The sequence below is a fragment of the Hemibagrus wyckioides genome, linkage group LG13 (assembly GCF_019097595.1).
Source record: "Hemibagrus wyckioides isolate EC202008001 linkage group LG13, SWU_Hwy_1.0, whole genome shotgun sequence".
Classification (NCBI taxonomy): domain Eukaryota; kingdom Metazoa; phylum Chordata; class Actinopteri; order Siluriformes; family Bagridae; genus Hemibagrus; species Hemibagrus wyckioides.
Window position 1 is genome coordinate 18,779,967 of NC_080722.1, and position 14,680 is coordinate 18,794,646.

Here is a 14,680-nt window from a genome sequence, read left to right on the forward strand (position 1 = left end):
CAAAATAAGCAGATATAAACTATGTAAAGCCCCTGGACTACTGGGGTTTTAAAAATCAGCTTTTGCTGCATGTGCATGTATTACTGCAAATACAATGTGAATATATGAATGTAAGTAGAGCTTCCATTTGATTATTTCACATACATGTGCATGCCCACTATGTATACAGTGTACGTATATAACTATATATACATATCAAATTTTATTTCTCACATACTTAACTATACACAGTGTCTAGTGAAATGTCTTTTGGCGACATAGAAGTAGAATTAAATAGAATTAAAAATGTAATAAATAGTTACAATAAATAATAGAAATAGAATTATCTGTATAAGCGAAGGGGAAAAGTATCTAGAAAACATAATAATGCAATAACAAGATATGCAAATAATTTTGCAGATACAGATCAAGAGCTTGGGTTCATCTGATGCTCACATCAGTCATGATGACGCATGTGCAGGTACACAGGTTTTCCTAATAAAGTGGACAATTAGTGGATAAATCATCTGCACCATCAAACTGTTTCCATTACAGACATTTTCTGAGCAGATCACAGTAGTAAATTAGACAAAACAGGATAAAAATAGCACAAAAAGACGACAGAACAGTTTGATAGATTGAGATAAATATTTTTTTTAAATAATTTTTAATTGAGTGTGAGTCACATGGCATTTTAACTGAGAACAGAGGCTTTAAAAAAAAGAAAAGCTTTCTGCTTTTAATTGAAGCGAAAGGACTTCACAGGTTAGTCTTTAGGAACATCATCAGCATCATTATCATCAGCATCAGCAAGGTTTCACGTGCGCAGATGTGCAGCGTATAGCCTACGCAGTGCCAGAGGGATTGTCAGCGCGTGCGCACGCCTCCTCTCCGCGTGCGCCAACTTTTTCTCACCTTTTTTGACAGCGGCAGTTTGATGACAGCGAACAGTCACCTGTTTCTCCCCCAGGTCTAACTTTTATTCCCAATGCAGGCAGACATTCCGGCTGTGGATATAAGGACTGATCAACTTTGGGGGCATCATCAGTGAAGGCGCGAGGCGCCGCGCGTTTATTTTTCTTTGCCAGCGCTTTTTACTGGTGCAGCTGGAGCTCCGTATGATGGCGATCGGCGATACCTTGTAATCATTGATTATTAATTACGCGCTTGTGTTTTGCATGATGATGAAATGACATCTCGCGTTTTTATTTGTTTGGCTGAGAGAAGCGTCCTGATCACCTGAATGTTTCATTGAGATCAGGCATTTTCTTTGACGCGTGCGGAATTTTCGCGACGAGACGATGAGCAAATTAGAACAAAAATAGACAAATCATGAATTTTTCAAGCATTTACGCCAAATTTGGACACCTTCTGCCGACCAACTTTTCTTTCCTAAGGCAGGACCATAATGGGACTATCATTCATGATACAGTGCCTTTTGCTGCAGACTTTCTTTTTGCAGGACACGAACCTGGCACAATTGTCCTGATGCTCGTTTATATGGTGTCCTTTCTGACAGGATTTGTGGGAAACATTATGGCACTCTTGGTCCTGACTCGAAGAAGGAACAGGCTAGCTGGTGCCTCCACTACCAGAAAGCTGCTGATAAACTTGGCTGTGTGTGACATGATGGTGGTGTGTGTGTGCATGCCTGTGAATTTGGGTCACCAGGTATACAATGCTTGGGTGTTTGGGGACTTGTTGTGTCGTGCCGTGCCGTTCGTTCAGGCCGTGTCTGTGTCTGCGAGTGTCTTAAGCCTTGCTGTTATAAGCTTGAACCGATACTACAATGTTCACAACCCTCTACGTGCACGATCCTTCTTCACCGGAAGGAAGATTGGTGCGATGATAGCCATGGTGTGGATGGTGTCGTCCGGCCTGTGTGCCCCGTTGGTCTTTATGAACGAGACCAAGATGCTTTCCTTGACAATGGATGGCTCACACGTGATAACAGTCTGTGTCGAAGCCTGGTCTAAAGCACGACTGCGCCTAGGCTACAACTTTTTACTTTTCTGCTCCCTGTATGGCTTTCCAGTTCTCTTCAACCTCATCATATGTTTTCTAACTACCTGGAAATTGTGGAGTGTAGATGACCAGTTTAGTGCAGTTGCCATGTCAAGCTCAACGCGGTCAGCAGCGCGGCTGAAGTCACGCAAGAAAATAGCCAAGATGGTGCTAGCCCTGGTGGTGCTTTTTACCCTCTCCTGGCTTCCTCTCTATGTAGTGGATATCTGGATCGACTTCAACATGCCAGGCTCTCTGGACAGAGAAGTTCCCGGCCACGTAGAGCACAGTTGGGTGTTGCAGAGCCGACCTTTCGCGCAGTGGCTTGGCCTCACCAACTCCGCACTCAACCCTCTTTGCTATTGCTTTGTGGGTGACTTGTACAGGTCTGCAAAAAGGTTCAGGAAGAGCTACAGAGAAAAAATGGCGTCTGTTTTTAATACGTCTCAGAGACAGTCATCCTCTGTGAACTCTGCCCTCACACTTCAGTCTTGTACATCATCCACTAAATACAGCACAGGAAAGCAGAGCTGGACAGGATGCTACATTTTCAGTAACAGATTAAACAGAAGCCGGAGCATGTCTACCATGAGTGTGTGCGAGACTGTATTTGGTTGATGGATATGCACATGAATACACAACAAAGCCTGCAGTGTTCAAATAAGACTCTCAGTATTGAATTCAGTTTTAGAGCACTGAACTTTCTTTAACTGTTACGGCAGTGTTGTTTTTTCAGAAGTGTATGAATGAGCACTGTAACGAACTGCAATTCATTTGATTAATATAAAAAATATCATGCAATTTTGAAATGTTGCTGTTCATGTTAAGTTGTAAGGGAGTCAAATCAAGTCTTGTGAATTTTATTGTCATGTCTCTATAAGGTGTATATACATCAGGACAGAATGTTCCTGAAGAACGTGATGCAACACAGTGGCACAGAAACCAGGACTTCATTACACAAAGTGCAAATTTATGACACTGTGAGCTGAGTACAAACAATACAATAAACACACAGGATGGTGCATATAGGATAACATAATAGAAAAAAGAAAAAAATTGTATCAGTGTCAATGCTTTTTTTTGTTGTTTTGTCGTGAAACAGATGTAACTGTGTACCTAAATGGATTGTAAATTGCTACTGGCTTGAATATTGTGGCTGTGAAAAGCAGCTTTTCAGTCCTTCGGTTGTTTTCTCATCTTTCTACATTTTTTTCAGCTTGAATAGCGTGACTCAAAGGTTGTTTAAGGCACATTCATGAATTCATTTTAGCTACTGGTGATTATCTATGAATGTTCATTAAAATTCATTACTGTACAGAACACGAAATGACTGCATTGTACACAGCAAAATGAATTCTTTATGGATCTTCCAATTATGAATTACTCACAGAGAATAGCCAATCTTCAAAACCGCACACAGACATCTGCATACTCAAGGTAGAAGTAAACATGCATATTAAATTGAAATACTTTGTATAAGCCAAGCAGTTTCTAGGGACACGCGGCTATAATCATGAAGACCACCAGATGTATGCCACACTGTGGCTCCAGCTTCTGAACAGTCCTACAGTCCTAACAATATACAAAAGAAAAAAGAAAGATATCATATTGAATGCCTTCCACTATCTATTCTGCAGTAAAACGTGCATCATCGAGGACGCTGTCTTCTTCAAAACTGTATTAAGTTGAATTGCCATTGACTTGTATCTTATATCACATACTGTTTAGACTGCATCTACTAAAGCAGCTATGGAGTTTTTCTTCTCTACCAAGTAAATTGTTCTTGACCGGCTGTTCCAGATATACATACTGATCTGCGAGACGGTAATGCTTTACATATGCCAAGCCTCCCTGATCTAATGTTATTTAATATTAAAAAAACAAAAAACATAAACTACAGCATTAATAAACCATAAATAATGTTTAGAAAGTTCCCAACACTTGCGATATTGATGTTTGTTGTTGTTGTTGTTGTCGTCAGATATTTATTATTTATAATCAATTGATTAATATATCATGTAATTAAAATGACAGAACCTGATTTTCAATCAGTATAAAACAAATTCATTATTTCATCACCACAAGTCTGATAGAAAATTAGTCAGGACACTGTTGGCATTTGGAGTGAGACATTTTTTATTTTTATTTTTTTTACCTCGGTTTAAATAACCGTACACAGAATTTTTTTTAGAAGATTTTAGATACTTATGAACAAGCACTAGGAGCATTTCAGAGATCAGAAATTGGTTTGATATCACCATTTACTGCCCCCTAGGAGGTTAGGTAAAAACTGCAAATTCTTAAAGCCCTGAGTGCCTGCTTTCATGTGAGCCATTAACTACCACTTTAGAGTGTGACAGAACAAAGAAATTAAAAACCCAAAACAACAGGAAATTCACTTTTTGGCTTCTGGATTTCAGTCTTTGTTCATTTTAACTAATGCATTTAAGTATATGTTAACAGAAATGTTAAAACTGATGCTAAGACAAAAAAAAAATGGAGGCTAGAGGTAGATAATCATAAAGAAAAATTACCCAGTATGTGACTTTTATAACCCAGCTAGTCGTTTATCAGAAAGGATTTTCAACCAAGCAGTAAACATTTTTTTATTAATTAAGATTGTGTTACATGGTTGAGTGCTTTCCATGGTTTTATGCATACATTTTATGCCTTTGGCCGTGTATGCTCTTTTATGCCAGTATCCAACTCATCTAACTGTTAATGCAGAAGCTACAAACCTGGGAACGCATGCAAACCAGTTAAACCAGTAACACCTGTACATCCGTTTAAGGGTAAATTCTAAAAAAGACACTAGTTTTGTGTGCAGAAAAATAGTTTTTGGTTGAAATTCAAATGATTTCTCTATCAAATGGTTTTGATCACATTAAATGAAGCTGGGATAGTAAACTCTACATTCGCTGGCATATCTGGAGCAAAATGGTCAGAAAACCTGAAGCCAGCTGGCAGAGAAGATAGTGGTGAAGACGGGGATTAACGTTGCTGCTGAGGGCACGTCAGTTGTGATGTGTGGTTTAATGCTGCTGCCCACCAATTCCTCAGTGGCAGAAATGTGAGTCGCTCAGTACAAATAAATCTCCCACTGTTGCACATCAGCACCAATTTTCTCTCCTTTCCATCTCTGTCAAACCTGCAATTCAGAAAACTTTCCTGACTACTCTATGGGATGGAAAAGTACAGATCATGAGAAAATTAGGAGGTAGAAATAGAAGGTAAAAGGGTACCAGAGTCACATGTCTCTGTTCTCTGTCTCTGTGTGAGTACTTATCTGTCAGTGTCACCAGTGATCTATGGGTACAAGGTAACTTTTCCTGACAGAGCTGGAGAGGTTAGAATGAAGAGTGAATGGATAACATTTGCTCTTTTTTTACTTTTATTACATTATTATACGTGTTCAGTTAGTTAAGCAACAAAAATATTGATGGTTTTGACATTGTGAACATTTCCTATCATGCATTTGTTGTCTCAAGGATACAGCACTAATACATGCCAGTGTTTGCATTAGCAATTTCACCAAATAGATTTCTTACTTTACTGGAAGTCTGGAATAACTGTTGAACAAACTAAGATTATTGTAGGATGTTGCACAAACAGAAGTATGGTGTCAGAAAATGTCATGGGTCGATATAAACAGAATGCAGGAAGGAAACATACTGAGCATCAGCTCATGAACTAAAGCAAGGGTTTTTGTAAAGCTAATGTGTTGTATGCTTTGGACCACATCACACTTAAATCAGTGGAAGATGAATTTAAACCAAAAGAATTTTACTGACTAATAAAACAACAATTAGGATTTATCTGAACAGAACATACTGAATGTGCAAATGTATTGAACATAAATCACCTAAAAATAACATTAAAATGATTTTTTAACTGTACTCACCATCTACTTTAACACAAACACCGGAAAACCTGCTCTCTGGCTCACTAATCCAATCAGCCAATCATGTGGCAGAAGTACAACACATAAATTCATGCAGATACCGGTCAAGAGCTTCGGCATTCAAACATCAGAATGAAGAAAAAGTCTGATCTCTGTGACTTTAACTGTGGCATGGTTGTTGATATGAGATCTCTGGTTTGAATATTTCAGGAACTACTGATTTCCTGGGATTTTCACACAAAACCTCCAGAGATTACACAGAATGAAGCGAAAAAACAAAAAAAAACCCAAACATCCTGTGTGTGGAAGGTCTGCAAGCTGAAACAACTTGATGAGTAAGTTCAGAAGAAAATGACAGGAAGTCAGTAGCTTCATGTTCCTGTTCCTCTCTGGCAGGCGAGCAACCTGATGTGGTCCACTGCTGCTGTAGCTCATCCACCCTCTTTTGTGCATGCTAAGATGTTTTTCTGCTCTCTACAGTTGTAAAGAGGGATTATTTGAGTTACTGTATCCTTCTTGGTGGCTCGATCCCATCAGGCTATTTTCCTCTGACCTCTCTTATCATCTCTTTCCTCCCACAGAACTGTTGCTCACTCAGTGTTTTTGTTTTTTTTACACCATTCTGTGTAAACTATTTTGCATGAAAATCCCAATTCAATTCAATTCAATTCAATTCAAAGCAACAGACATCGTCACAAACCAGTTTTACAGATTATGTAGAAATATTAAATGAAATTTAGAAATTTAGAGGGGAAGAAGGCAAGGGAATATGTGTAAGAAACCTTGAGAAGAACCAAACTAGAATCTAGACTCATCTGATTGACACCAGATGCAATTATAAATAATTTCTATTACTATGTATATATATATATAGTCAAACATGCAATTGTGTTACCAGGAATTTATGAGCCTATGAACTACTTATGAATATGAGATTCAGAGTAATTTCGGAAATTATTATAGTTTTAATTTGAAAGTCTGTTTTGTTATCAGCTGTTCAGTGATGGAGACTTTTGTCACAACTGCAGTCTTAGGGATATGTGGCACCATTCACAGTCACATGTATCTTTATGCTGTCCAGGTGGTACTATGCTTTTGCTTTTCAGGTGATAAGAATAACTGAAAAGCATGTCTTAGTGGTGTATCAGTATAGTATGTACAGAGAAAGAGAGAGAGAGGGAGAGAGAGAGAATCCCAGGAGAAATCACAAAAGGATCAGCGATTTCAGTTTCTGAAATACTGCCCATCTGGTACCAATATCCATGCCACAATCAAAGTCACAGTGGGCACTTTTATGCCAAATTTATGTTTTGTGCTGTTGCCACATGATTGGTAGATTGGATAACTGGATGAATGTCTTTATTTGGTGTTCCTAATAATGTGGATAGCGCATATATATATATATATTTTTTTTTTTTTACACCTTTTTTTGCATATATTCACTATATGGACAAACATATGTGGCAACTTGCTAATCACATCCAAAGTGAGCCTTCCCCTACTGCTACCACATATTCTAGGATATCAAAATTGTACATGGTTTGAGAAAAGTTGGAGTGGAAGAAATTGACTGTCCTGAACAGAGCACTCAACACCTTTAGGATGAACTGGAACACCAATTGCACCCCAGACATCACCAATGAATCATCACAAATCTCCACTGTGGAAAGCCATCCCAGAAGACTGAAGGTTATTACAGCAAAAGGCAGACCAAATCTGGAATGAGATGTTCAACAACAAGCACATAGAAGTATAATGGTCACGTGTCTAGAAACATTTGGCCATATAGCGTATCTATATTGACAAAAAACATACCTGTTCATCTGTGTGCAATGCCATAGGCATGGATGCTACGCCAGTGGATTGAGCTTCACCTTGCAGCAAGGCAATAACCACAAACATTTTATGATTGCATGCAAGGAGTTTTTCAAGCTACAAGGAAAAATTGCCTTTGACTGATCCAGTCATTTAAACTGTCACATAAACTGATCTCCGCTGAGCTACATTTTACTGTCTGAAGAAATGAAGACAGAGTAAAAGCCTACAACAGCAGGAGAAAACGGGAACTGAAAGCCATTATAGTTTGGAATGGTATTGAAATTGTTCAGTTGCTTTCGGTAAAATACTAGACTCCAAAAACTGTGTCATTGTACAAATGCTTCCAGACTTCCTTCTTTTTTCCTCCTTTCCGTTAAGTGCCAGCGTTTTCCAATGGCTATTAAATGAGTGTGGTTTAAAAGCAGTTCAAATCTATTTAATATTATTAAAACCCAAATAAGGATATAAATCTAAAAAAAAAAAAAATGTGAAAAATTATTGTTTGGGATAAAAGCCAGTGACTAGCACGCTGTAAAAGGTTTAGCAGTGACATTGTGTATAAATATGCTCATGCCTCAGATGTAACATGTAATATTTTACAATAATATCTTTCCAATCGCTTTGAGACAGAATTGGTGCCAACATGCCACGAGATTTCAGGCATCATAATTCAAGCCATTATGCAAAGCAAAACTCAGAATCGATTTAAAAGAGCATTGAAATGACCTTTAAGATATTTGCTCTTCGGTGTAACTCCTTGTAATTCAGTAATTATGAATGACAGTAAAGAGATAAACCCTATTACAGGAAATGAAGATGAGCACACTTCCACTGAACTGTGACAGTCCCCCCAGTTTATTAGGGTTAGAGAGGATCTAGTGCATGGGACAAAAATATTCTCATTACACTTACTCAGTGCATGACGATCTTACATTTCAATTACATTTCAATTACAGCCAAGTGTCACTTCACCTTCTCTTGACTCATGAGGTCCCATCAGCAGAGCAGATGGCTTTCTATTTAATGCTTTTGCTTGTATATGTACAAGAGGACAAAATAACTGAAACCTGTAATCTACAGAGATACCATTTTCATAATAAGCTATTTAGAAAGATAGCAACTGTGACACTGCACAAATTTACATAATCTACTATGCTAATTGTCTTATGAAAGTAAATTGTTTGACTCAATGGGGGTTTAAAAAGGTGTTTAAGAATCTGCCCAAGGGTACAATTTTGGTCCCTTTGGGTTCCTTCCTCAAAATCCAGCCACAAATCTTTCAGTACACAGTTCTATAGGGTGTCTTGTCTGCATTATGTAGCATTAAGACTCCACACTGGGACTTAAAAGTTAAAACCAGCATAATGACCCTGTGCACAAAGCGAGCACCATGACATGCTTTGCCAATGTTGGAAGAGTGGAAGAACTTGAATGTCTACTGCATCCTCATCCTCTAATCCTCCTCTCCTAACATCAGTGCCTGATCTTACTAATACTCTTCAAATCACCACAGACACAGTCCAAAATCTAGTTGACAGCCTTACCTGAAGACTGGAAGCAGCTTTAAGAGCAAAAAGGTAATAATCAATGCCCATGACTTTGACCTAGGACGAGTATGACAGTCAGCGGGTCATATACTTTTGGCCAAATAGTATGTTTTATTCATTTGTGAAGTTCATATTATTTATTTGGAAATTATGCAGCAAAACATCCCCATGACCCATGACCTATGAAGCTTTGCGTTTCTTTCATGAAGAAGCCAAGTCATATTAAAGATTCCACATAGGCAAAACGCTTGTTGGCAAAATGACACACTACTTTAGGGAAATTTACATGGGGAAACATATAAAAAGCATTTCCGATAAACTCAGTACATTCAATAGAACTACCATGTTGTACATGTCTCTTGACTCTCTTGTTCGGCTCAGTGGTAAGTTTTGGATAAAAGCTCCTTCTGCTTTAAGACAGAAGTGTATGAAGTGTAGTGTATATTTCTGTAAAGCTAAATTGTGATTCTTATTGGTCTGGCAAAGAAGTGCTGTGGCAGAAATATTGAATCGAATTTTGAGCAAAATATGAAACGCTACAGATCAATTGTTCTGAGAAATAGAATTAAATAATGCGGAGAAACAAACATGTAAGGATGTTATAAAATATTTCAGTAATTATCCTTCAATAATATCTTATGCATATTCAAACAGCACGTTATTTTTACTGTACATTCAAGGCACATAGTGTACAGGGTGTGTATTTGTGTGGCAGCTGAAGGGTATTTGGTTTTCAGCATTCTGGCACACAATCCTGCAGCCTTGGCTGTCCTATAAAATGTCATCTCTAAAGAGCTTAAACTCCTCTAATAATTTTTTTCTGTATTAGGGACACACTCAAAAAGTCTTTCCAGCATGACGTAAGCTCTCCTTAAACCCCTGTCAGTGGACACAAAATGAAAAGAATAGTAAGAGTAAGATTATTTGAATAATTGAAGGCAATATTTAAAAAAAAAAATTAATATTAATATTATCAGTATTAAAGACAATATTAAAAATATTTTAAAATGTTTATAAAACATTTCTTAATAATAATTACGAAAAAATAGTTTAGAGCAATTCAGGCTGCACACAATATAGTTTTGTAGAGACACTAGTCACTTGATTAGGAGCACATTTATTACAGAAGCAACAAAAGATGATGCACAGAATTGCAGTGTAAAAAGTTCCTGTGAGAAGCAGGACCAGATTTTACACAACTGCAGTGTTTCTTTTAGTTTCGTATCACTTAAAGCACATATCAGTGACAGGTAGACATGCTAAGCACATGCCTGACACACTTACCTTATAGAGCTGTAGTTCTCAGTGTTTCAAGCTTTTTAGGAGTTTTTATATTTCTGTAAAGCTCCTTGGTGACAATGTCTATTGTTAAAACTGCTATATAAATAAAATTGAATTGAACTGAATTTGATGAAATGATTTTAGACATAAAAGTCATTAAAAAAAACATCTGTGTGTGTGTGTGTGTGTGAGAGAGAGAGAGAGAGAGAGAGAGAGAGAGAGAGAGAGAATCCTACCTGGAGTGTTTACTAGCCTTACATCCAGTGTTGGGATAGGCTCAGGATCCACCATGACCCTGACCAGGATAAAGCTCTTACTGAATGTCATATAGCTCTGAATCTTTTCTAATAGGTAAATGAGGCCGATTCAACAAAAGGGGTGGGTTGGCGGGGAGTAAGGTTGCTACTGATAACCTACTTGAAAGGTTGGGCTTGAAAAATAAATTTCAGACCTTTCCTTTAACCTTTATGTTCTGTTTATGTGAACCCTGTTTTCAATACAATTATGTTTTCAACAGTGGGTAAATACACAAGAAAATAAATTTAGACCCCATATTCACATAACATTTACATTAAAATCAAAGTAATTGATCAGAGTTGAAATAATAGAAATAAAAGGTTTTGAGCAAGTCAAGAGATGGCTTGCATCTTTTACTGCTGGACAATTTTAAAAGGTGGATATAATCTTAATTTGCATGAAAACCAAACCCCCTTGTTTATGTGTATGCTTCTGAAATAAAATAAAAATATAAACAGCTTTTTTACAGTTAAATAAAATGACAAATATTATACCTTTCTGTTTGGTGGACAGCAAATAAGACACCTTCATTCTTTATGTCACACAGTGGAGGCAAGAGGAGGAAAGGCCAAGCCTCTAATGGATAACTCAATTCAGCAGACAAACTGTAGTCAGTATTCAGACAAGGGTCAATTGATCACAAAGTAGTGAACCACAATCAACAAAAATGGCCAGAAGCAAGAATTACACACGGTGTCACAGCTCATAGAAATGCACACAGGAATTCGCAAACCTTGCAAAGCAGCTTAGTATGAGAATGGTTATGTGTATAATGAACTGAAGGAGGGATTAATATGTAACAGATGCAATAAATAACCAGGTGAGTGGGAGTGATAGTGATAATGTCCGATCTGAATTCCGGCATGGCACTAAAACACATTTTACTCCCTAATCTGCCCTAAACACTGATTCAACGTTTAAAAAGTATAATAATAATAATAATAATAATAATAATAATAATAATAATAATAATAATAATAGTAGTTTTCGGAGTAGTAATAGTAATAATAGTAGTGCCAACCATGTTACATGCATATTATCAGGGTCACTGTGGACCTAGAGCCCATCCTTATAAACACAGTTGGGAGAATACCCCCAACCTCCACCCCTGAATGGGATGCTAGTTCATTACTGGGTACCAGACTGAATGGCATTTCTATGGGGCATAGTCTGTTTCTGTGTGTGTGTGTGTGTGTGTGTGTGTGCATGATTATGCCCTGCCATGGATGGGCATCTTGTCCAGAGTGTCCCCTGCCCGAGTCCCCTAGGACAGACTCTAGGTTGCCCGCAACCCTATGCAGGATAAGTTGCTACAGTAAATAGATAAATAAAGTATTCTTTATTATTCAATATTCTACCTGATCACTGACCACAGCTTTTCATTCTTCATTATCTGAATAAACCAATTTTTAAGTATTACTTGAGTCTCACACACACATCCCTAGCCAACTGCTGCTGATAGTATGATCTGTAATATGAGACAACCTGTACCCATTACTCATCACGTCGGCCTATTTTTATCTTTAATTTTGGTAATTATACGAGCAAAAATGAATCATGTTATCATTCTCTTAGTAAACATGAGTCATGTAGGGCAAAATGTTAATCTAATCCACCCTATTTTGCTAGGAGAATTTTTTAGGAGAAATATTGGGGAATCTAATCTTAGTCTGCCCTCTAATGTACACCGGGGGGTTGTCTCACCAGGAAATCCTTTCTGTTATATTGCAAATCCTCTTGTGATTCAGAACCAAAGAGTAAAGTTAACTGTATCTGCAGAACTGCTAAGAGATGTTACAAAGAATTAAATGTGCCTAATGTTGTAATTTAAAAAATGTAGAAAAATTTGGTCAAAAATATCAGTAAATGGCTTCAATCTCTCTCTGTTCTCTCTCTCTCTCTCTCTCTCTCTCTATATGTATATATATATATATATATATATACAGATACACACTACACACTATACTACACACTACACACAGAACTTTATTGACATCCCATTCTTAATCTATAGGGTTTAATAAGGAGTTTTCCCACCCTTTGCAGCTATAACAGCCTAGACTCTTCTGGAAGGCTTTCCACAAGGTTTAGGAGTGTGTTAATGGGAATTTTTGACCATTCCTCTAAAAGCACATTTGTGAGGTCAGGTACTGATGTTGGACAAGAAGGTCTCGCTCACAGTCTCCGCTCTAATTCATCCCAAAGGTGTCCTTTGGGTTGAGGTCAGGACTCTGTGCAGGCCAGTCAAGTTCCTCCACACCAAACTCTCTCATCGATCATCCATGTCTTTATGGACCTTGCTTTGTGCACTGGTGCGCAGTCATGTTGGAACAGGAAGGGACTATCCCCAACTGGAACTGAGAACAGCAAATGGAACTAATGATTTGGAGGTGTCCCAAAACTTTTGGCAATATAGTGTGTGTGTGTGCGTGTGTGTGTGTATATATATATATATATATATATATATATAAATATATATATATATAAATATATATATATAAATATATATATATATACAGTATGTAAATGGATACAAATGGCAAGGGTAATTCTGAAGGAGCAGGAGGAATCCATAGAGATACATCTGATGGGAGAAGCCGTTCACAGCTTGTACCCTCAACAAAACTGAGCGGTAGTGAGTCATAAGAAATCCCATCTGTAATGACCATGTTCGAGAGTCTGCAAACATGTGGAAGAAGAGTCTGAGGTCTGATTAATCCAAAATGGTCTTTGCAAAAAAGAGGCTTTATTTCCAGTGTGTGGTGGTAGCATCATGACGAGCATTTCCCTTAGCCTACTGGTGGCTTCTCTGACTAATGCCCTCCTTCCATAGTCACAGACTTTAGTCAATGACCTCCTAAGCACTTGCAGTTGTGGCAGTTTTATTATTATTATTTATTTATTTATTTATTTTACTTTGTAGTAATGAATTTAATGGCGCTTCATAGGCTCTTCGTCGTTTAGGATTTTGTAAAAACAATAAACAAACCCTGATTAGTAGTTAGCCTTAGACTTATTCTGAGACCTCGTGGGCTTGGTGACGCTGTTTGTTAATCATTTCCTTTATCGAATTTCAAAGGAAAAGATGCATTTATAAAGAGGTTATTATTCATCTATTTATGTGACTTCTGATGGAAACTGATTACACAGAAGTTGTTATGGGGTAAACACGCTATCGTAACTTCAGTTGATATATAATTTAACAAACTATATTGATTTCCAGCCATTTTAAAATGATGGTAGATTTTGTGTAGATTGATGACATGAAATTTAAAAAAAAAAAAAGTCCACCTCTGTTGCTGTTTGCAACACTACAGTATTGTGGAAAAGTCTTTCGTGAGTGCTCTTGACCAAAATGAAGGTAGTGTGGTGAGAACATGGCATCATCTATATAGTTATTTCACTATCAAATGTAAGATATCAGATCTGGAGGAGCAGCGAGTGTGTTTCCTTTAATGAAATACCATGAGTCATTACCGCTATGTCGCTTACAGGATATCACGTGGTGCGCCATGTAGCGCGTCTAAATTCAGATAGCTGCCCTCCTCTCTCTATATAGTGTGCCTAAATAGTGACCGAGCCGGATTAGAGCCAGAACCTTCAGCCTTCGTATAATACACAAAATACGTGGTATGCGAGTGTCCATGTCAGAAATATTTAAGCACAACAACAGACTCTTTCTCTATGTCATAGATAAGCTTTGTTATTTCTTCTGGATGACGATTATAGTTTAGGAAATGTCTTTTTAATAAGAGGTTGTACACAAAAAAAAAAAAAAAGACTCAGGGAAGGGTTCCGGGAATAAGAGTGTAATAAGATGTGTAATGCCCGGTCCTACAGCTGCTTGAGCATT

General features: G+C 37.6%; 1 protein-coding gene across 1 annotated transcript; it reads left to right on the top strand.

Moving 5' to 3' along the window:
• The first annotated feature begins 842 nt into the window (after window positions 1-842).
• On the top strand, window positions 843-3,254 carry LOC131363952 (gastrin/cholecystokinin type B receptor). Its single transcript, XM_058406954.1, has one exon. The coding sequence runs from the start codon at window positions 1,312-1,314 to the stop codon at window positions 2,599-2,601; it is 1,290 nt and encodes a 429-aa protein (XP_058262937.1). The 5' UTR covers window positions 843-1,311; the 3' UTR covers window positions 2,602-3,254.
• The last annotated feature ends 11,426 nt before the right edge of the window (window positions 3,255-14,680 follow it).

Excerpts from the sequence above, each read along its gene's own strand:
- LOC131363952 (XM_058406954.1), top strand. The coding sequence starts at position 1,312 with ATGAATTTTTCAAGCATTTACGCCAAATTTGGACACCTTCTGCCGACC.